This window comes from Neodiprion pinetum, chromosome 5 (assembly GCF_021155775.2).
Source record: "Neodiprion pinetum isolate iyNeoPine1 chromosome 5, iyNeoPine1.2, whole genome shotgun sequence".
In the NCBI taxonomy this organism is placed as follows: domain Eukaryota; kingdom Metazoa; phylum Arthropoda; class Insecta; order Hymenoptera; family Diprionidae; genus Neodiprion; species Neodiprion pinetum.
Genome location: NC_060236.1, coordinates 23,097,511 through 23,119,232, shown reverse-complemented (window position 1 = coordinate 23,119,232; position 21,722 = coordinate 23,097,511). Strand labels below are relative to the sequence as shown.

The 21,722-nt window shown below is 38.4% G+C and overlaps 1 protein-coding gene and 1 non-coding gene across 4 annotated transcripts in view; both read left to right on the top strand.

Moving 5' to 3' along the window:
* The window catches only part of LOC124220673 (synaptic vesicle glycoprotein 2C), a 49,911-nt gene that overhangs the window by 27,790 nt on the left and 399 nt on the right, over positions 1-21,722 (top strand). For all 3 annotated transcript variants that reach the window (XM_046629908.2, XM_046629906.2, XM_046629907.2), the window contains exons 2-8: positions 11,511-11,719; positions 16,220-16,279; positions 16,935-17,018; positions 18,608-18,932; positions 19,106-19,227; positions 19,565-20,248; positions 20,886-21,173. In XM_046629908.2, coding sequence (XP_046485864.1) covers positions 11,683-11,719; positions 16,220-16,279; positions 16,935-17,018; positions 18,608-18,932; positions 19,106-19,227; positions 19,565-20,248; positions 20,886-21,173 — 1,600 coding nt within the window. In that variant the 5' untranslated portion in view covers positions 11,511-11,682. The remainder of the gene's footprint in view (positions 1-11,510; positions 11,720-16,219; positions 16,280-16,934; positions 17,019-18,607; positions 18,933-19,105; positions 19,228-19,564; positions 20,249-20,885; positions 21,174-21,722) is intronic.
* TRNAR-UCG (transfer RNA arginine (anticodon UCG)) lies at positions 9,912-9,984 on the top strand. The gene has a single exon. It is a non-coding gene; the product is annotated as a tRNA-Arg (tRNA).

The following is a 21,722-nucleotide window of genomic DNA, read 5'->3' as shown; positions in this document are numbered from 1 at the left end:
TACCACAGTTATAAAATGGACAATTTTCAAGTTATTACAGCTTGTGGCAAAGCTTATTCGTACATAGTTATACACGCAGAGTGAATTCTTAACGACTGCATGGTACGTCATCTGGTGAAATTTAATGCGCAAGCGCTACAATCCGATATTGGCTCTTTGCCAGGGTGACCAACTGTCTCTAACCTAAAAAAATTTGACGATTGTGAATTGACCAGAACTTCTACCGCTGAAGGGGTGAATTTTATTCGTCGACGCAGAAATGAAGAAAATCACGTAAACGTTTATTCACAAACACATCCTTACAATACACTAATATATATAATATAAATATATATATAATAATCCGCTTGGGTTCCGGTGTGGCCAGATCTGAGTTTTCATTAAAAAATTGTATTTTGCGGGAGCTAAGCCTCCTTAAATGGTACAATTTTGTAGACTTAAGGCATATCGCATCAAGGTGCATACGATACTTGTACACCGCTTACCCAGTAATATGCTCGCGTATATACCGCGCGTTTAGAGTGTTAGGTAAGTTCAATTATAGTGTCAGGTAACCGCTGCCTGGTTAACATAATCAAGTCAAGCCACCCGATCCCCTCGTACAATTCGGGCGTTAAATGGTTACGGGGTAACGGCCGTTGCGGAATTCGAATCTGCAGTGCAAATCTTATATTCTTATCCAAAATTAATCATACTCAGAGACCCGCGAGTTCATCTGTCATTCGCGTTTCGCTACCCTGGCAAAATACGTTAGAGATTGGAAGCAGAAAAAACGTCAAGTACTTTTTAACATTAATTCTGTGGTATTCACTGTAGGATAGATTGTTGCAAACGGCTTGGCTTGGCTTCTCTGAAGTATCGACTCTCGGCTCTGTGACCATAAAAAAAAAAAAAAAAATAACGCACAAGGCATGGTTCTCAATAGCGCTCTATGTCTAACTATTGTGTCTACGTGTTTAAAGGATTACCCTGTCGGTAACGGCGTTTCCAACAACATATAGAATATACGCAATGTCAGTTCTCCGTTTCTGTATGTTTCTGTAATTCTGTCGATCTGTTAGCTTGTGTCTTACAGCAAAATCCCTCTGCACACTGGAAAAAACAAACAATAGTAATAAAATAAATCGAATAAAAAACTCGGTAAGAGAATTATTAGACTGTTTAAAATTGAGGCGATGTTCTTTTACTTGTTTTTTGCGTGAACAGTATTTGAACGATTGTTTTTACAGAACTTTAAATCCTACCGAAGTGTAAGATTTTTAGCTCAAGTCTTAGAGGTGCCTGATCGTCTGTGCACAGTACGGTTCTACAGTTGCACTGACCACATTTTCACCGAAAGTCAGCTTTTCTCCGCAATTCCGAACAGAAGATACGAAAATTCTTGATTCTGTAATACGTATCTGGTTTCCATGGTTGCCCGAATGTGAAAAAAGGATCTCATAATTTTTGAAGGTAATTCAATCATCTCCGTGACTATTAGATTCACATGAGATGGTAGTCACGATTATTACGATTTTTTTTTTTTTTTTTCTCTCTTTTCGAAATAAGCATGTTTTTTTAAGATGTCATTCGAATAGGTAAAAGTCACACGTACTCTAAGGCACTTCTTAGACGTACGCCAAAAATCCCATATTTCCGGAGTAATTTTTGCAAGGCACATGCTGTTTTTCGGATCTAGTTCGACCGGAAGAAAGAGTAATGAAAAAACAAAAAAATTGCATCCTGAATTTGAAAGAGTCCAGTGCCTATACTTGAATCTATACATCGATGTTCGAATATGTACCGTTTAAAAATGTCGCCCTCATTCGAATAGCGCAAGCAGTCTAATGCAAGGACGCGTCGCAGCCAAGCGGCTCGACGTTACTTCCGGTTTCATTCATTTCGACCGTCCGCAGATCACGATCGCCAAAGAATTTCGATTTTACACGCATGCGTTCGATACGCTCACCGTAAAAATACACACGTACGCAGACCTGCGACAGAATCGGTAAAAATATTAATATTACCGTAAACACGATTAACAGTAAGTTTTATACAAATATTCAGGGATGATAAAAAATTATCGTGTCGCGGCAAGGCCAACGTCCCCTCTCTCTCTTTCTATCGGACGAACCTCCCGACAAGTTGTTTGCCCGTTTCTCTGTATGCGCGTGGTATTTGTTGACATAAATCAGGGCGCGGTATTCGCGTTTGGTACATTCGTACGATGTTCGTCTGTGTGATAAAAGAAGGATATCGTGCCTGCGTCTGTCACGAAAGTATTTGAGCAGCATTCGACGTATAATCGAGTCGTGTATTGTATCCGACATATATATGTATATTAGGGTGATTCAAAAAAAAACAAAAATTTTTTTTTTTCTCGCAAACAGGCTTAAAAGTTTCCTTTTGGCGTAAAAAAGTGCCAGTTAAAATTTGAGCCCTTAATATTAATATTCAGGTTGTCCGCATCGCACTTTTCTATTTCCCATAAGAATAACATGGGATAAATTTTTTTTGCACCTTCTGATTTTTATTGCTTGCCTATCGTGTGTCATAAAAAAAAACTATTGCTTAATCTTATAGAGAATTGAACGCTCTACAAAAAAGGTCTCTTATGATTTGTTGCGGAAACTAATAGTTCAAAAGTTATTCGAGGTCAAAGTTCAAGTTATCGCAAATTTTACCGTTTTTAATGCATTACAGCGAATTTCATGGTTTGATTAAAAAAATTTATCAGAAAATTTGTGTTTATCTTGAACTTATTTTTCCTTAAGACTAAGTTCAAGATAAACACAAATTTTCTGATAAATTTTTTTAATTTGTGTTTATCTTGAACTTATTTTTCCTTAAGACTAAGTTCAAGATAAACACAAATTTTCTGATAAATTTTTTTAATCAAACCATGAAATTCGCTGTAATGCATTAAAAACGGTAAAATTTGCGATAACTTGGATTTTGACCTCGAATAACTTTTGAACTATTAGTTTCCGCAACAAATCATAAGAGACCTTTTTTGTAGAGCGTTCAATTTTCTACAAGATTAAGTCATGGTTTTTTTTTTATGACACACGATAGGCTAGCAATAAAAATCAGAAGGTGCAAAAAAAATTTTTCCCATGTTATTCTTATGGGAAATAGAAAAGCGCGATGCGGACAACTTTAATATTAATATTAAGGGCTCAAATTTTAACTGGCACTTTTTTACGCCAAAAGGAAATTTTAAGCCTGTTTGCGAGAAAAAAAAAAATTTTTGTTTTTTTTTGAATCACCCTAATGTATATATATATATATACAAACGGAAGCATAAAACAAGCGAAATACACACTAAAGATATGTTACTTATAGACTACCTATTGTTATTTGCTGTCACATTTACCAAGAACTGTACACTTTTTCCACGTTTCTAATATCGTGTGCTACATAAATTTTTTACATTTATGTCAAACGTTATGCCTATACATATTTTTTACTTATATTTGTTTTGCTGCATCTATAATGTATGTCACTATACGTGTCGCATATATTTTATTGTTATGACTGACATGCAATGTCTTTTTGTCAGTGTCCCTCTTATTATACTTTACTATGTACTAACGTAAATAGTGAAGAGAAAAGGTTACAAGTGTTTTTGTTTTTTTTTTTGTTTTTTTTTTTTATTACTTTTATTATGGTGGCAAGTCTTGACCGCTTTGACAATAGATTCATGACGTATGGGATAAGTTATGATAGAATGAGACGCAGGTTGGACTTTCAGCTTGGACTTAAAATTCGTAATAGGAATCCGTTCTTACTTACCAATGAGTGATTAACGATACTTGAACTTTTTTGATTCGCTAACCGCAGTTGAAAAGTGAAAAATTTGATAACGCAGCTTAAATTTTTATTGCGCGAGGAAAATGAAAAATTAAAAGCTTTACACATCTCGGCAACGTCAGGAATATCAATTGAAGTACTGCTCTGTTCGCATTTCATCTGAAAATCGAATTGTTTTTCCGATAACCAAACTTTCTTCGTTGAAATTATCCACATTTAGTTCGTATGCGATGAACCGGTCAATTTCTGCCTCTTCCGAAAGAATCTTTATCGTTTATTTGAACTTCAAAATCCACTTGAAAAATATGTCGAAACACAATTTTTTAGTAAAACGTGGATCCGAGCGATTAAAATTTGATTTGTTAATTGTATCAAGCAAGATTTTCGTTTTACGATGAGCGATGAATGTTGGAATTCGATGTAACACGAGACTCGAGAGTTGACGAATGCGAATCTCGTACAAGTATCCAATTCACCGCGCAAAGGACAGCTGATCTCGTACTACGTAGAATGAGCTAACCTTAATTCGCGGTATAAATTCTCGACGAGATTAGCAAGTACTTCTTTATAAGCAGAACAGGAACGCTGCGCAATTCACCATTTGCCGTCCGCTTTGCAGAATATCCGAGCTTCCGGCGTTCCAACTACCAAGCACTGCAATTCCGCAACTCGCATCTCGGTCATCAGTCGTTGAAAAAATTCGACTTATTGTTACGAATTTACAGCTATTCGATTACCAATTTTTGAATGCAATCTTTGATCGAACAACGCGGACAAAAACTATCGAAATATCACGAATACCTATAGCGTACGGATTTTGAGTCTGTGAAATACGTGTAAAAAAAAATGCGGCGAAAGGTTTCGAATCGAACAATCCTCGAAGCAGAACTTGGCTAGTATGCAAGTAATGAAACTGTTCCCAGTCTCCCACGTTTCGTTATGTCTTTTCGAATCAGCTTAACGTACCAGGGATTCTTATCTCAACAACCTCAAATTCGAGGGCTATCCGATTCAAGGTATGCCGGTCGGTCCAACAGGCTGACATCTGTAAGTCAACACCGGGAGATTTGGTACCACGTAAACGGATATTCAATACATAACTATCGCACTCTGGGAGCCGGCGATGTTGTGCTAAGGCAGGAAAGAATATTCACTTGCGCAAGTGTACGTGTGTCGAGTGTGGGACTGTAAATTGGTACACTACAATCAATCGGCCGAGAAGAGACTGCGGACCGAGTGGCTGCCCTTTCACAGGCGTGTAAAATTCGCTTAGCCTTGCATCTGACATCTCTCGCGATGCGACGTAATAAATATATATATATACACACGATCCGAACGAACGATTCTCTGATGCGGTGGACAATTGTTCACGTGCGAGAGTTCACATGCGCAGTAGATCCAAGCGTGCTGCGCAGAGAGCTGGCTTACAAGTTACACTCGGGCCACTTGGGTTACTTCTACCAGCTAATTGAACTCACTGCACTCTGATGTGAACGACCAATTCGCAGATGCATATCTACAACTCTGATTCGACTACTCGCCGTACCTGGAACAGTAGACGTAGTAAATATAGCGTCGATTCGCAACCGGTACGAATTACACGTAGCGAAACAGTTTGAAATTTGTACAAAATGAATACTTCTAGTTTAACGTTTCATTGACAACGATTTTGCACTGAAAATAACGGCAAGGTACCGGATATTTACGAACGATTTTTGGGGGTTTGGGATGCGAGTAATTATCGCGGAGTTCCACTTCATTGCGTCACAAGAGTGCTCAGACCTCGGTAACATCTGGTGGTGACTCACATTTTGTATTTCGTCAGTGAGACAGTAGAAGCTTGATGTGTTTTTATCTGTGAAGACCTGTTGACACCTTGACGGAGATGAAGTTTGCGAATATCTGTTGAACCTACGGCTTAACAATTTTCTGCGAATTGTTTTTGTAAACAAGAGACGTAAAATAAGCTCCGAAAAGGTGTTAATTTCGAGAAAAAAAATTCAACGCTTACACAGATAGGCCCAACAGTAACTGGGTACCAATGGATCTCGTTAGATGTATTCTCACTATTAAGGTTTTTCCAATCGAAGTTGAAATGGTAACTGAATCATTCATGCGTGAATATTGGCTTTGAAAACGTAGTGATATTGTTGAATGCTGGAAATAGTTGTATAATATTTGAAACTCAACCGCTATGCTGCGACGATCAATGCGATATTGATTTTCCACCGATGCCGTACGGCTTGAATGCGTGTGGCTAATATTTGACGAATATTTTTTTCACGGCCGTGACCTGCAAACTTTCACGTGACCTACTTTGTTTTATTTCAAATATTTATCGCGGAAAACAAGGTACCATTTCTGTACAGCAAATTCTAAAAATATCTTCGTCTCCCGAAGTTTCTTTGTAGTAACCTTCTTGTTGTATAGTCTACCTTTCGACGTATGATAAACTCTGAGAATATGTAATACGAAATTATTGAAGTCACACTGCGTGTTTAGTGCAATAAATAGTATAAAAATAATTTCGAAGTAGCGTTCAACACACAACTTGAGTTAACAAGACTTGTATAACGGCTGATAATAATTCTCGCGAGTGAAAAATTATGGCTGGATCGTAAAAATAGCTTGGTAATGAATTCTGCATGACGATGAAAGGCATGGCGGGCCGACGGAACGCCCCGTCTACCACCTCGCGTTTTGCAACATTATTTTCGACCCTTTCCCGAGTAAATACCCCAGTTTTCTTGAACACGGCAGCAGCCCAGCGACGGATAGAAAAATTGGCAAATTTTCATTTTGGCAAAACGTCAATCGCGTGCTCTTGAAGCTAAAAGCAGAAAAATAAACATGGCGGATGGTGGCGCCCTGGCGTTACTCGACTATCCTTTAATAAGTTTCAGCTCCACGCACATACTTATCGTTTCATGGACGGTTCGGATCGTCGGTAAGACCAGCAAAATTTCCAACATTTTTGTCCATGGAACACCATGCGTCTTGTGATGCTCGTAACAGCTAAGTTATCAGCGAAGCGCCAGATACGTCATTGCTAGTTAGAATTTCGGGTATAATTTCAATCTACTCTCGGCCTCGTCACGATGTTCGAGAACCCGGAGCGATAAGCATCTAAATAATGTGCCGTTGCATTTGCCGGCGTAATATGATCACGAGACTTTGTTGTGCAGTGCAAGTTCACACGTATCTGATTATATTTATTTAGTAACGCTCTAGTTTACATACAAATATTAGATATTTCGTGCATGCACATAATCTGAATGAATACTACTGATGATTGATTAGGACGGGAAGAATGCAAAAGAACCTGTTTCTTTGCAGCAGAATTTCGTTTGGGGGTCAGAATTGATTAAAAGATATTATTGGAACGAGGAGTTTGATTTATATTGCGATTCTAGTCACTGATGTATTATTGTCTGTACCTACTAGGCCTATGAATTTTATGTTTGAGTTCTTGTTGTTTCGTTGCCTAAAGTAGCGTGATTACCGTTTAAGGAGATGTCATACTTATCAAGGATTGCTCGATCATCAATCAGTAACCGAGACTACGACTTTTTGAATAACTTGAAAACCGCAGCACTAAATGAGTTCTTGTTTTTGCATTTGACGTTGTATCGGGCACAACGTGACTTGATGCGAATCAAATGTTCTCAATTAACACAATGTAAATTGCTTCCTCCAATCAAACACATGGTACTAATAGACGCTAAAGGTTCCAAAAACTGTGTAATCGGAGTAGTTTCAATCGTCGACCAAGAGTCATCGCATTACTCCAGAGCCGTTTTCTCTTTTTTATTCTAATCTTCCGATAGAACGATTCTTGTTCTCGGTCCATTATTCAGAGCGACGACGTTTCGAGTCCACGCAGGTGAACCTCGGCCTCGAAGGCTGCTGCGCACGCATCATTCGTGACGTAATTTCACAGCAGGATTTCAGAACACGAGTGGCGCTTTCTCGTGCCACGTTTTGAACGGCATTATAAACACGAATCGACGCATTCTAAAATCTTTATAAGATAACCGCGACTGTCGGAATAATGTACAGTCACAGGCGTGGCCTTAGCATTAATAAATTGATCATTGAACCCTGGATCGTAGCTGAATCATTTCGTTTACACAACAGCAAACGCGCTCATCGAATGCACCGTTCTATAATATTTCGGGGTCGAGAATTCACGTGGCATTTCGTATGGAAACATGACCGTAGTTTCATCTTTTCCATTCCCTTTACTTTACTTTCATTTTTTTTTTTTTGTTTCTTCTTTCATTCCTTGTCATCGCTTCGATTCTTCTGCGTGTATCCGTTACCTACTCGCGTACCAGAGGCGTGCGAATCGTTTCAAATCACTAGTAATTCGGTTTTTGTCGAGTAATTTGATTTTTTCGATTAATTCGAATTTCTCGAATATTGGATTAGATTCGACCACCAGTCGTACACGCCTGCTACGTACATACATGTATATTTGCATCGGTAGAAAAAATGTTGTCTAGTTACACACACGCACACACATTCTATGAATATTTTCTTTCCCTGTTCTTTTTTTTTACTACACAAGTCTCATCGTGCGGCATTCAAAGTTTGTTTTTTTTTTTTTTTTTCTCTTCTTGCCGACTCGTAGTAACAAGCCATGACTATAGTAGTCGTGATTGATTCGGGAGAGACGTCTTAATTGTGCTCAATATAACGGGTCTCTCCGCGAGACGCTAAGGCGTGTGTAGTAATATGCTCGGTTGAGTTTCAAGGCCTCGTACTACCATCACCTCAAGTGTGTAGGAACTCATGCGCAAACTCCATATACCTATAATCGCGGCACCTAGCCGGCGCCTCTTGTTATTGGAAGTTTGGAAAATAAAGGCGGGGAAAATCTTGTTTATTTAATACTAAGAGTTTGGGCTCGGGTCAAGGGCGGGTGCAAGGTAATGAATAAGAAAAAAAAAAAAAAAAAAAAAAACAACACACTGATCGGCGATGCCTGAGCAGGTATTCGAATACATGATGATACGTCAAGTAGGTTCAGATTGCTCAATCTTTATCCCTTCTTCGATTTTCAATACCAGGATTGAGTATGAAATTACAAAACCGAGTGACTCCCATTAGACTCTTCACTACGTTTATATCAAGAATCAACGCGTTTTTTGACTCTGTAAGTGATTAGATTCTTACAACGGGGAAGAGCAATTTCGTAATGCGCAGGAGGAATAGAATACTGATTTCAATTAGCAGAATGGAAACGTAAGGTTCATGAATTTCGAACAAACCACTCGCACGCATGCGTGAAAAAACTGTCATTAAAAGTGGCATTTAACTTTGAGCATCCTCTGCTAGCCTGAAAGAACCTGTAAGGGTATACTATGTGTGTAATGTATACATACCGTATAAGTCGCAATACCTGACATACCGAAGATCAGCGTGACGATACTCGGTTAGCGCAAATTTACCGCCGGATGTCTCTTTTAACGCAGTTTTCTGGAACAAGCTCAAAATCCAGTACCGTCAGCCTTCCTATCATTATGTCATTGAGCTTTCGCAGCTCACGTTAGGCACTGCACGTAATGCCGCAATAGCGGAAGCTCTCTGCCTCCTCCACAAAAAGTAGTTTCCAAGTACCCCGCTTACAAGTATAGTAATAAGTATATTTACACAAGGTACAGACAAGCGCGTGTGCGTCGCTCGCAGTGCAATGAAATAAACTATATCACCTCATTGTCGTCAATGATTACGTTCCGTTTCAACCTCCATCCTCGTGAAAAACTTTTAGTGCATTGCGCTTGACGTCGAACTTTATTTTCCCTATCAATATAGTTTATTGCAGTCCGGTCGCTTTACTGACGCACAGTTATTTGCTGTTCTTCTGTTCATCGTCAGCTGTCGTTTCATTCCTGTACGAAAGAATTTTACCGTCGAAACTAAACTAAATTCCGATCTGACTGAACTTAGATTTTCGAAATATGTCAAGATTTTTATTCCGATAAATCCCTGCTGTACCGGTACGAGAGACAAAGCAATCTCAGTCCGGAAAACATCCGCTCCAAGGGTATCGATCCATACGGAATTTAGTAGGCTAGTAAGGGGTGAAATTTACTGATATGAATACACCCCCAACAGACCGTGTGGCCTAACGGATAAGGCGTCGGACTTCGGATCCGAAGATTGCAGGTTCGAGTCCTGTCACGGTCGTGGATGATATTTTTTTTTCATTCATTCCGTTTCGCGAGCTCCGAAATTAAGTATACCAGTCTTTTCATAGCCTGCGAATCTAATAGATCACGTTCACTTCGATTATACAATTATGGTTTTCAAGTGTATGCGGTACGTGTTCGGGTTCTGTTGAAACAAGTGTATCTAAACGTAATAAAGATACTTAAAATTAGCAACGATCACCTGAGAGGGAAGTAGAAAAATATGCGAATAATAGAAAACATTTGATGATGTGTCAGTTTTAGATATTTATATCAATGTTTTTCACGTGCCTGGATTGTGGTTACCGATCTTACCTTCCGTACGTACGACACACGGATACGTATATATAACGAGGCGCACTGAACTTTGAGCGTCAATATTTCGGCAACGCTGCTAGCCCGTGGTTTGCTCAGTGTTCTCCTCATCATTTTCTCAAACCCGGAGTAGTGAAATATAGTCCACGTTGCGCTCCCGCGTACGAAACTGCTTCAAGAATCAGGGCTTGTACAACAAAGTTCAAATGTATTTAATGTTTTGTATAAAGAAATTGAATTGTTATTCGGGAATGAGCTGACCAGAAGACCGCGGGTTCCAAAACCTCGTTCACAGTTTACATCCTCGTTTCATTTTCGCAAATAATCTCAAGCCCTGCACCGCGTTACAATTGCCAAGCAATTCACTGTCAGAAATTAGAAAAAAAAAAAAAAAAAAACCAAACAACGGGGAAAAATAATATTACGTAAAAGAAGTCCACAAAGAAAAGTGACGACTAGTAGATCAGATATTGGTAAGTCCGTAGTTCGATCAGCAGCATCTTTTCATGTGAACGATATAACGGGTGTGAAAAATAAAAAGTACGAATACGTGCTGTTGATGGCTAAAAAAAATAAAATAAATGTTTTCTCTCTTAATCAACGGCGTCTATTTATGCGTAGGGAATTTATTTCAAACTAACGTTTTCTGATTCGTGATTTGTTATACCTGAGTGTTACATATATTAACTTTTCTCTCGTTTCATGTATATGGAGCTTTCCTTGTTAACCCGATCAATAATTTTACTCCTGAATTATTTCAGATTTTTTCCTTCAATCGTTCATTTTTTACGATCATCCAGAATCATCTCGAAACTAACCTTTTTCGAAAGTTTGGAAAATTTCTTAAAAATCTTATTTTTCATTCTGATCATTTTGATACCCGTCCCACGATGGGACGATTTTTTGTTTTTTATCCTTTTTAGCACTTTCAGTTTGAAGAAACAAAACACCGTGTTTCAAAGTTTTGAAAATTCTCAGAAAAATACCATGATGCGGCGGGTGTCAAAATGATTGAAATAAAAAACAACATTTTTGAGAACTCGTTGAGATTTTTAAAAAGGACCGATTTTAAGACGCGTCTGAATGATCCTAACAAATTAGCGGTTGGAAAGAAAATCACTTGTCGATTTTACAACGAAAGCCCCGTATTCCCTTGCCTTCGCAATTGTCACAGTTTCTTATCGGTTTGTATTCACGGTGATGTTTCAGCTTGGCAGCGAGTTCAGAACCCAATCCCTCCCACGAAAAGCAGTGCAGCGCAGGATCAGCAGGAAGACTACGCCAGATCATAGCCAACCGTTTCCCAGCTTATCTTAACCGGAGTAATTTCTTTTAGCTCGCTTACCGCAGCCAGATTTAAACACCGCGCCGACATCGTAGGATGGTAGAAGGTGAACCCGACTCAAAGCACAATCGTAGTGAGTACAAATATAATCCTTTAATTACGAGACGTACAAGCTGGTATGCCGTCGAATCGTTCGATTTTCATTACACGCGAACAAACTTTGCCAATCTTTACGTTTTCGAAACACTAGAATCGGAGAAACACGATTTTAGAAAAATTTCGATCTCTCGGTCTGTCCGAAAAACTCCCGCGATGATTCAGAAATAATCTGCAAGATGAAGTCTTTTCTTTTCTCTCTCTCTTCTTTCGTATTGGTAAAAATTTGTTAAATTCTATTGAACGCATTTACTCTACACCTATACTAGCTGCTTGTTTTTTTTTTTTTTTTTTTTGTCACGAATCTTGAATTAAAAACATTTTCCAAAAGTTGATTCAGGGCGGCTGAAGAGGTGTGAACGTAATCATTTACAGAAACTGTCTTCTCTTTCAACGTCCTTGATTTCATTTTTATTATCGAATGCGTTCTCGTCCTCTTTTCAATATCTTAAGGTTAATTTTACGAGTCTGTTATACGCACGTATATTTTTAACAGCAACGAAACCTACTTACGTCCGTAAATGTGTGAAACTTATCGACGCTGTAAATTATGCCACAGACCATGCATTGAACAACAAATGTTTAAATAGTTTTCCACTGTCGATACGATTATCGGCGAACGGCTGATGGAAGAAACCATTCAGAACTCGCCGCATAGATTCACTGATCAAATTTTCTTATCGTCGCTGACAAATTACTATAGCAATGCGTGAAATATATCTTCGATGGTGAAAAGTGTTGAACCAAATACGTACGTTGTCGTAAAATGGTTTTAAAAAACATATTATAATTTACAGATCGTTCAAACCTGGTTGAAATTTAGTTACAGAAACATGTTCTTTGATTAATTGAAAAATTTTCAAACCAGTAACTTCAACAGAGTAAATTACTTCATTATCAAGCGACGAATTTTTATCTTTTTTCCTCTTTGCAATCATAAAACACTTCCCATTGGATCAATGACGGTTCATTTTATTAATAAACGACTGCTGTATCTGCTAATCGCCTCACAATAAGATCGATTTTTAATAAACATAATTACATTCGCCCACAATTGTAAGCACGGTAAACCGATACTTTTGTTCCTTTTTTTTTGTAAAGCTGAGGCGTCAAAAAGTTAGTTTATAACTTGATCAGTCACAGATTTGCGCTTCTCGGATTAAAAATTTTCCAGAGCAATTGTGCGGTTCTTTTTTTTTTTAATACATTTTTCGTTACTTCGAAATCCAAATTAATTGAAAATAGAAAATATTCACACACGTAATTCCATAAGTCATTTAGGCATCGGTATTCCATATCTTATCAAACCGTTTCAAGACTGCCTCGAAAATGACAGAAATCAATGTTTCACAAATTACAAATATTTCCAATTTTTATCCATTTTCTCCTTATTGCTTACATTTGCAAGCATGTTACGCATATAACATATAACATATATACACGTATAATAATATATACACGTACGAGTGATACAGGCATGTGTATGTATTCTGTAAAAGCATATTGGAATGTGCTTCGTAAAAGAAAAATTAATTAAAAATGATCAATAGCAATGTGTAACCTCAGACAATACGTACACGCATTATGTAAAATAATGTACAATACAGAACGGTAATCAATTCAGTAATGTTCTCATACTGCGATACGGTCTTTCAACCCCGTCCCGTTATGTTATTGTATTTTTATACGCAGCATAAATTATAAATCGCTTTACGATTACGGTGATAAATCGTGCAAATTGTACCGCGCACCAGTAAACCTGACTTGCATACCTTTCAGACCTGTGGCATTTAATATTTCGCATACCTTGAGGATTGAGAATCAGCTCTGCTGGGAACCTTGAAATTAAAAGTGTCCTCCAAAAGTCTACCGCAGTTAAAAATATCTCAAGTCGGTTATATCAGCACGGTAAATATTAAAACGGACCAAGAAGAGCTCTGGAGAAAATGTATCAAGTATTGTGTAAATGTTTAATAACCATTCGTGTAGAAAACGGCACAATAATCACATTTATTCGGTGTGAAAAGAAGAATAATTTCGATAATCGCCTTCGTGCATTTTTCAATTTTATCATTCCGAAAATAAGAAATTGTAATTGAGAAGATTTTTATGTAGCCGTCGATAAAAAAAAAAAAAAAAAACGAAAACAATTTAATAGCTCATGGATATACAGGGTGGGATAAAAAAAAACCGGAACGATTTGAAACGTTAATGAAATACGAACGCGTTGACCGATTTTCAGAAACTTTTTTTTTTTTTGATCGAATCGAGATGAATAAACCATTTGTTTCGCGTTTGAAAATTCAAAGAATCTTTATTCCGTGCTGAGATAAACGCTCGCCAAAAACAGGTTTTGGTGAAAATCGCTGGGAGCATGAAAAAAACAAAAATGTTAAGGAATGTTCAACTTAATTTTCATCTCGAATCGCGATTCGTAGTTTGATTCTGGCATTTTAGCAATTCTCATCAATTTTATTCACATGACGCGAAACGTTTCTTGTAACATGAAAGAATTCTTATTGCCCGTTGGCTGAAGTATTCAGATCGCTTACTTCATGCTTATCAATTTTGATTAAGTTGGTGATATTGTATACAGCGGACTTTTTTGATACTGAACTTTCTTAACAATGTCCCGAAAACAGAGTTTTAACCTCAATGTGCTAATTTGAACTTTAATATTACGCCAGAATAAAACTTCGAAACACAATTAAGGATGAAAATTAAGTTAATCATTCCTTAATATCAGTCTTTTTTCATACTCCCAGTGACTTTTTCAAACCCCGTTTTTCAACATCGTATATCTCAGCAAGGAATAAAGATTCTTCGGATTTTCAAACGCGAAACAAAAGTTTTATTCTCCTAATATGAAGCTCGAAAATGTTTCTGAAAATCACGTTTTAAATCGTTTCAATTTTTTGTCGCCTACCCCGTATATCAAAGAAGAAGCCTTCGCTATAAAACACGAATTACGAAGATGTCACGAATGTTGTATCGGTGGTCAATGTTTGAGGTTAGAGACGGTTGGTCAGCCTGGCAAATAGCCACTCTCGGATTTTAGCGCATGCGCGTTAAATTTCAACAGAGTATGGAACGTGCAGTCGTTAGGAATTCACTCTGTATATTACTAACCCGTGACATGATGCATAATAAAAGAAAGTAACGTCGGGACCTTTAAACATTCATTTACACCTACGATGGCCGGTTACGCGAAGATGTAGAGCAAAAACTAAATTTATAATCGGGAATGTTTCGCTTGTAGGTATAAGTCGCGCTGTCGAGTAGTATTTTTAAATAAAAATCATTGACGGCGAATGCCGCACTGGAACTATTTTCTAGCCGGTGATTATTTTCGGTTTTCGAATGTTTTGACGCGACCGTTATACAACGGGGCACATTGCTCGGAGCCTTCGAGACTCTGCACAGCTGCTCTTCTTCTTTTCCTTCTTTTTTTTCTTCTTTTTTTCTTTTTTACTCCGATACACCGTATCCGTAACACCTGCCAGATACGCACAATTTTTTAACATGAATCAAAGATACACCTTAGGAGTTAAACGTTTTCGTACTTTGCTCGCCTGCGTGATTGATATTTATGTACTCTCCGAGAAATAATTAATCTTTGAACTGTAGTCGCGATGTATCTTGTCTCATCGATAGTTCGATACATTCTTCATTTGTTTCGTTTTAAAACTGGAACAAACTACATCGCAATTTTATAGTTTTCATGCATCGCTCAAACGCAATCCAATAAGTCACAGACTATTTCACGTATCGCGAGACAATCAGCGAGCGTTGCGGCGAAGGTTACTCAAGGAATTTTAATTCGAATTCAAAATCGAAAATACTCTTTAGACTGTCAATTAAAATTGACAACACAGCACTGCGAAACGTATCGGAAGATTCTTACCTTTGATTGACAAAAAAAGAAAATCGCAAATGTCTATTTTCGAGAATAATGTATAAAAAAATATTTCCCTTGTAAATTTCTTACGCATAGCTTGGCAGATAATCTGACTTAAATGCGTCAGGCATTTTTGCAACAATTTGCTTCAATTTTATCCTCTGCTGAACTTGATCTGCAATCGGCCACAATACATACACGTGTAACACGTTCATAATAATAATATTGTCAAAAAATACACCTAAAAAAAAGAATATAAAGTTCTTGTGGCCGAGTCTTGACGTCAAATATGATGATATTTCTGTGTGTATATTTTTAACTCGAGACATCCGCCGAATGCGTGGTAATAAACTATTAATATTGGTATATATACGCATATATATGATGATACGCGTACGTTTTTGGAACGTGGCGAGATGTGTTATTAGCTTTTAAAACGTGAGAGCAAACAATTTTTTCTCTTTGCAGCCTTTCAATTTGTACCAAGTTCGGCGACTTTGACCAAACTTTATCTGTGTTTGCATTTCCCATATACTCGTCTTCTTTTTCTATAACTTTACCGTTAACCTTATTTTTCAGAGAGTGATGTAAAGGACGATCGCCCAAACGGCTGTGGTTCAAAAGACCTAGAGCTCGCACGTAAGTTTCGAAATCAAAAGTCTTGAAGTCACTGGCGTTAAGTTATACCTACTTATGCGTTTTCCAATGGTTAAAAATGAATCGTTTTTTCCTTTTCTTTCTCTCTCTCTATCTCTCTCCTTTGTAGCAGGGCTTGAAAATCATTTTACCCTTGGTCCCCCGCGGAATAAGGAAGATGACATTTTTTTTACACAAAGTGTGTCACTCGCGTAAAAATAGAATCAGTCCAGCAGTATAGAATCTGTTGAATGAATTTTGTTCTTGATTCAATGATATTTGAGAAAAAAAAAAAAAAGAAATACCTCCGTTTCTTGGCAAGAAAACACAGAAATGACCCGTTACATATGCCTCCGTCAACTCAAATGTATATTTTCACCATGAAGTAATTGTCTGCTGCTTGTGGATGAAAAAAAACTCGTATATTTACGGTGTTCAGTCAGAGAGCGATAATTAGAAATGACGAAGTTATTAAAGCTGAATGTTACCACAGCATCCGATTTACCGTTTCTTTCATCTCTTGACACGCGTTTAATGTACAATATTAACGATATTGAAGAACTGTGTTGTAATTATTTACCATTCTTAAATATACATAATCCGTTGCTGTTTATTCTTTACAACCATAAAAGTGATTAACTTATTTCTTCTCACGCAGGTTTAGGGACAAAGGGCAAGACTCTCGATCCCGAGAAAGGATCCTTTGAAAAAGCGGATTTCGAAAAGGCTATCGAACTTACCGGTGAGTACCTGTTTTGATCAATATATTTCGTTTTGTCATAACCACCGTGGTTGCACAAGTGCATGCGGTTGAGCAGTCATTTTTTACTTGTGTAATAACGCTCATACTTGACTAAATCGATACGTCGAGGATATAATTGATTTCTTCACAACGTTATACGTAAACATTTGATCGTAGTCGTCAAGAAATTCTTACTTTCTTCAACGTTTCGTATAAACCTGAAAGAAAAATATTTGTGAGACACAGCTGTGATTAATCTTATGTTGAATGAAAGAAATGTATCCGTGCGCGGTTCATATTTGGTGAAAAAGTTTTATAATTACATAAAAATTTGAAATAAGGAGGTTATAATTTCAAGACTAATAAATAGCAAAATGTATTACTTATCAGATTTAATGGGTTTCTTTGACTTCCCTCTTTTTCTTTCTCTATTTATTTGGGAAAAAAACAACTGAAAATTGAGCTTCTGTACCTAATAAGAACGCAAGGCCAATGGTTGAACATTTACATAAGGTCAATTAGCCGTCACGTTTAAAAACCAATACAAATATTCCATCTTATGAATTCGATAATTGCGCAACTATAATCAGTCGTCAAAAATAATCCTGATAAATATATACTGAGTCATTTCGAGTATGCGCGTCATAGGAGATTCAACACGACGATTCCGCCCGCATATAGGCAACCGAAGATACGCTCAGCTACGTACCCGCCTGCATTTAGGCAATTCGGTCAACTTAGTCCTATCAATCTTACGGGACGCGTACTCGAAATGACCCGGTATATACATGTATATTATAACTGCACTAGTACCACGTAAATTCCTTAAAGTTTATCATACCGGTGCACGTGTATCGAAGACGAGGCATTAGATGGTATCCACACACGTGGCACGCTTTTCATGTTCCATCGTATTTCAACGTTTTGAATAAACATTCTATTGTACGCACAACTATGTACATACTAAGTCATACATACCGTTCATGTGTACACATGTTGCGCTGAAATGTTGTGCTTAATTGAGGCGTATTATAGAAAAATGATTGCCAATGTTTGGAATGGTGTTCCCATCTCGCATTACGATACCTAACACTTGTATCAACACGCTCAATGTTTGGTTAGGGTTCTTTTATCGGTTCAGGTAATTGAAGCTTTACAATTTTGAATAAGGATAAACACCACAAGCAACATTCGCAAATCCATACTACGTTTCGCCGCTATCTTGATTAGCCAATTTTTATTTTCTAAAAATAAAGAAAAGGTGTGGAAAATTTTTAACGAGTAGTTTCGCTTCGTCTCTTTGAGAATTATCAGGTTTATGACCGTACTTCTGCAATAGTCACTGATATGAAGTTCGTAAAAATAATCAATGAAAAAGTGTGAAAAATATATGGGATATATAACCACACAATAGCATTCCATAACCCTAAAGTGAGCAAGAATGAGCGAAAAATAAATTCATGGTTTGGTCGCAGTCCAATATCTTCTCAAAGACATTTTATCTCTAACAATAAACGTTGACAATACAACTATACCATGTGTAAAGGATGAATAAACGAAACTGATGGGGTTGTTTCAATCGTCCACAGGATATGGCAAGTTCCACTACTTCCTGCTCGCAGTATGCGGGTTGGTCAGCACGAGCGAGGAGATGGATGTAATTTCCATGTCCTACATTTTGCCGAGTGCACAATGTGACCTGGATCTCGATACCCACAGGAAGGGATGGATGAGCTCCATCATATTCATAGGGATGATGGTCGGTGCCTACGCGTGGGGTTCAGTGGCAGACGCCCTGGGCCGCCGCAAGGTTCTGATCGTCATCTCCATCATGAACGCCGTCTGCATAGTCGCCTCCAGCTTCACCCAGAGATATGAATACTTCTTGTTGTTCAGATTTCTCAACGGTGCTGCGTAAGTCACTGAATTACTTAAATTGCAGCCGAGTACATGAAATAAGCGGCGAACAATCCTAGAGATATCCAAGGAGGTTATCCGTCAAGATCGATTATCACCTGGTGGATTTTTTCTCCGCCATGTCATTGCATGATATCCTGTAATTATCATGATCCTTTTCATTCCTGCAGCCTTGGAGGCAGTGGACCTGTGATCTGGTCCTACTTTGCTGAATTCCAGCCGAAGGCGAAAAGAGGTTCCATGTTGTCGTTTATGGCGGCATTTTGGACCCTTGGGAACCTCTTTGTTGCTGGTAAGTGTATACCCTCTGCCCGTCTGCCTAGATGTACTCCGCAGCTTCCAACAAACCACTTTCAAATCATCACCAATTTTTAATGGTAGTTGGCAATTCTTCTGCTCATTTCAGCAGAGAAGTAAAGTCACTTCAGCTGAACTTTATGCGAATGTACCTTTTGTTGTATCACTATGGTTGAACAAAGTGGGGTTCTATTCGTACCAGAAAGTGACGTTTTTCGAGTCCAATCGATACTCGCGTGATTATTTATAGCTGCAAACAACCGATATGCCAGTAGCTACTGGCTTTCTTTCAGATGATGGCCAAGCGCTAATTTTATTCAATTTGCTTACAGGACTGGCATGGCTCATTATCCCTTCCGGGATCGGTTTCGACAGCCTCGCATTCAAGTATAACTCATGGCGAATCTTCCTGCTGATCTGCGCTGCACCGTCCTTTTTAGTGGCAGGGCTTCTGCTGCTCCTGCCCGAATCCCCCAAGTATTTACTCATCCGTGGACGAGAGAAGGAGGCTCTGGAAATATTCCGTGGCATATACGCGATAAACACCGGTCAATCGCGAACAATGTACCCAGTGAAAAAGCTGATATTCGACGACTCGAGGCATCGGTCGGAAAAGGCGAGCACCAAGCCGCAGAGCAAATGCAAAATGCTCTTCGGTGACATATTGGGAAACACTAAACAGCTGTTCATTTCACCGATCCTCCGTTTCACTTTAATATCCATCATAATTAACTTCACCTTCCACATCGGGTACTACGGGCTCATGATGTGGTTCCCTGAACTGTTCAACCGTTTCGACAAGTACCAAACGGCCCACCCAAATGTCACCTCGATAGGCATCTGCGAGGTTACGGACTTCGTCGTCAATAATAAAACACAGGAATCAAACGTTACTTGTACGAACGAAATCTCTGCCCAAGTGTTCCAAGAGTCTCTCATTACCGTCGCATCTGCAATACCTGCTAATATCCTTGCTGTTGTTGGAATGGATCGTCTTGGTCGCAAGTTCTTCCTCGGTAAGAATTATGCACTTCATTACGCGCCGAGGGCCGATTGTTCCGTTTTATCAGCGATACGTTCATTCGCAGGACAAATCTTTTGTTGCAGATACAACAACTAGCCTCAGCACTGTTCCGTTCCTTCCTCTATTAAACTCCGTGACGTCATAGTTCTCAGAACAAAATACTTGAATAGAGTAGAGTTTCGATCCTAGTCTTTTTCTCCTACTTAACATGCATCGTTATCAATACCAGCTCGTATGGTTAATTTAAGATCCAAATTTTGGGCTAAAAAATACTCAGACCGACATGATAAAATTATTTAGAAAAACTCAGCCTAATCGGATGAAAAGTTCATACGAAATATCTGAAGTCTAGAATCTAAGATGTCAAATTGGAACGATTCCATGTTAAATCGGTGAACAATGAACTCCATGAATACAAATTATCCAACAGATTCACAACATTCTTCGCGAAAGATTTGGATGCCTCGATGTCATTTCAATCTCAAAAATTATAATAGCTCAGTGTTGGGTGAAAAAATAAGTCTAATGTCAAAAAATGTTGAATTCTCGAGGAACCGAGTAACCTCTGTTCAGCAAAAACTGCACGAAAGAATTCAACTGATCTGTTTAAATTTTTTTGGTTCTTCCAGTCTTCAGTACCTTCTCCGCCGGTCTTTGTTCCACCGGACTATACTTCGTGACGAACAAAACACACAACCTGATCGTATCAGCGTTCTTCAGCGGTGTGATAAGCTGCGGTAACGCCGCCCTCGATTGTCTGATCACTGAGGTATTTCCCACAAACCTCCGCGCCACCGGCGTGGCAATTTCAATGGTGGCAGCCCGTCTGGGTGGGATAATCGGTAACATAGTCATTGCTCAGCTGCTGGACACGTATTGTCCAGCGCCCACCTTTATCGTCGCCGCACTTCTTATCGGTAAGTTGCAGTTTCATTCTCACCATTTATCCACGTGACGATGCCTCTCTTACAAAAATCAGCACGTTTCGGCTTTTTACGAAAAACCAGGATGATTCGATTTTCACCCTGAAAACTATACTAGGTTCAAATTATTGCCGCCAAAAACTAGCACGTTTCGGTTATCCCCACGAAACTGTCATGTTTCGATTAATGCAATAAGGATTTTCTGAAGATTTGTACGGTGTTCCCGTCGTCGAAATATCTTTAATACGTAATTTGTAAATCTTACAGTACACAGTCAAAGAATGATAAAACTTCGCAAGATAGAAATATTATTCGTTCCAATTCTAAGAACGTACTAGTTTTCACAGTATATACCAAAACGTGCCAGTTCACGCGGTGAAAAACAAAAGGTGCCAATTTTCACGGTGAAAACCACAACATGCCAGTCATCTTAAGGTATCTGAAACGTGCTACTTTTCGTAAGAGGCGCCGGTATGTACTCACACATTTATTTCAACATCCTTTCCGGTCTGATTTTGCATCTGATGACTAATTGTAATTGTT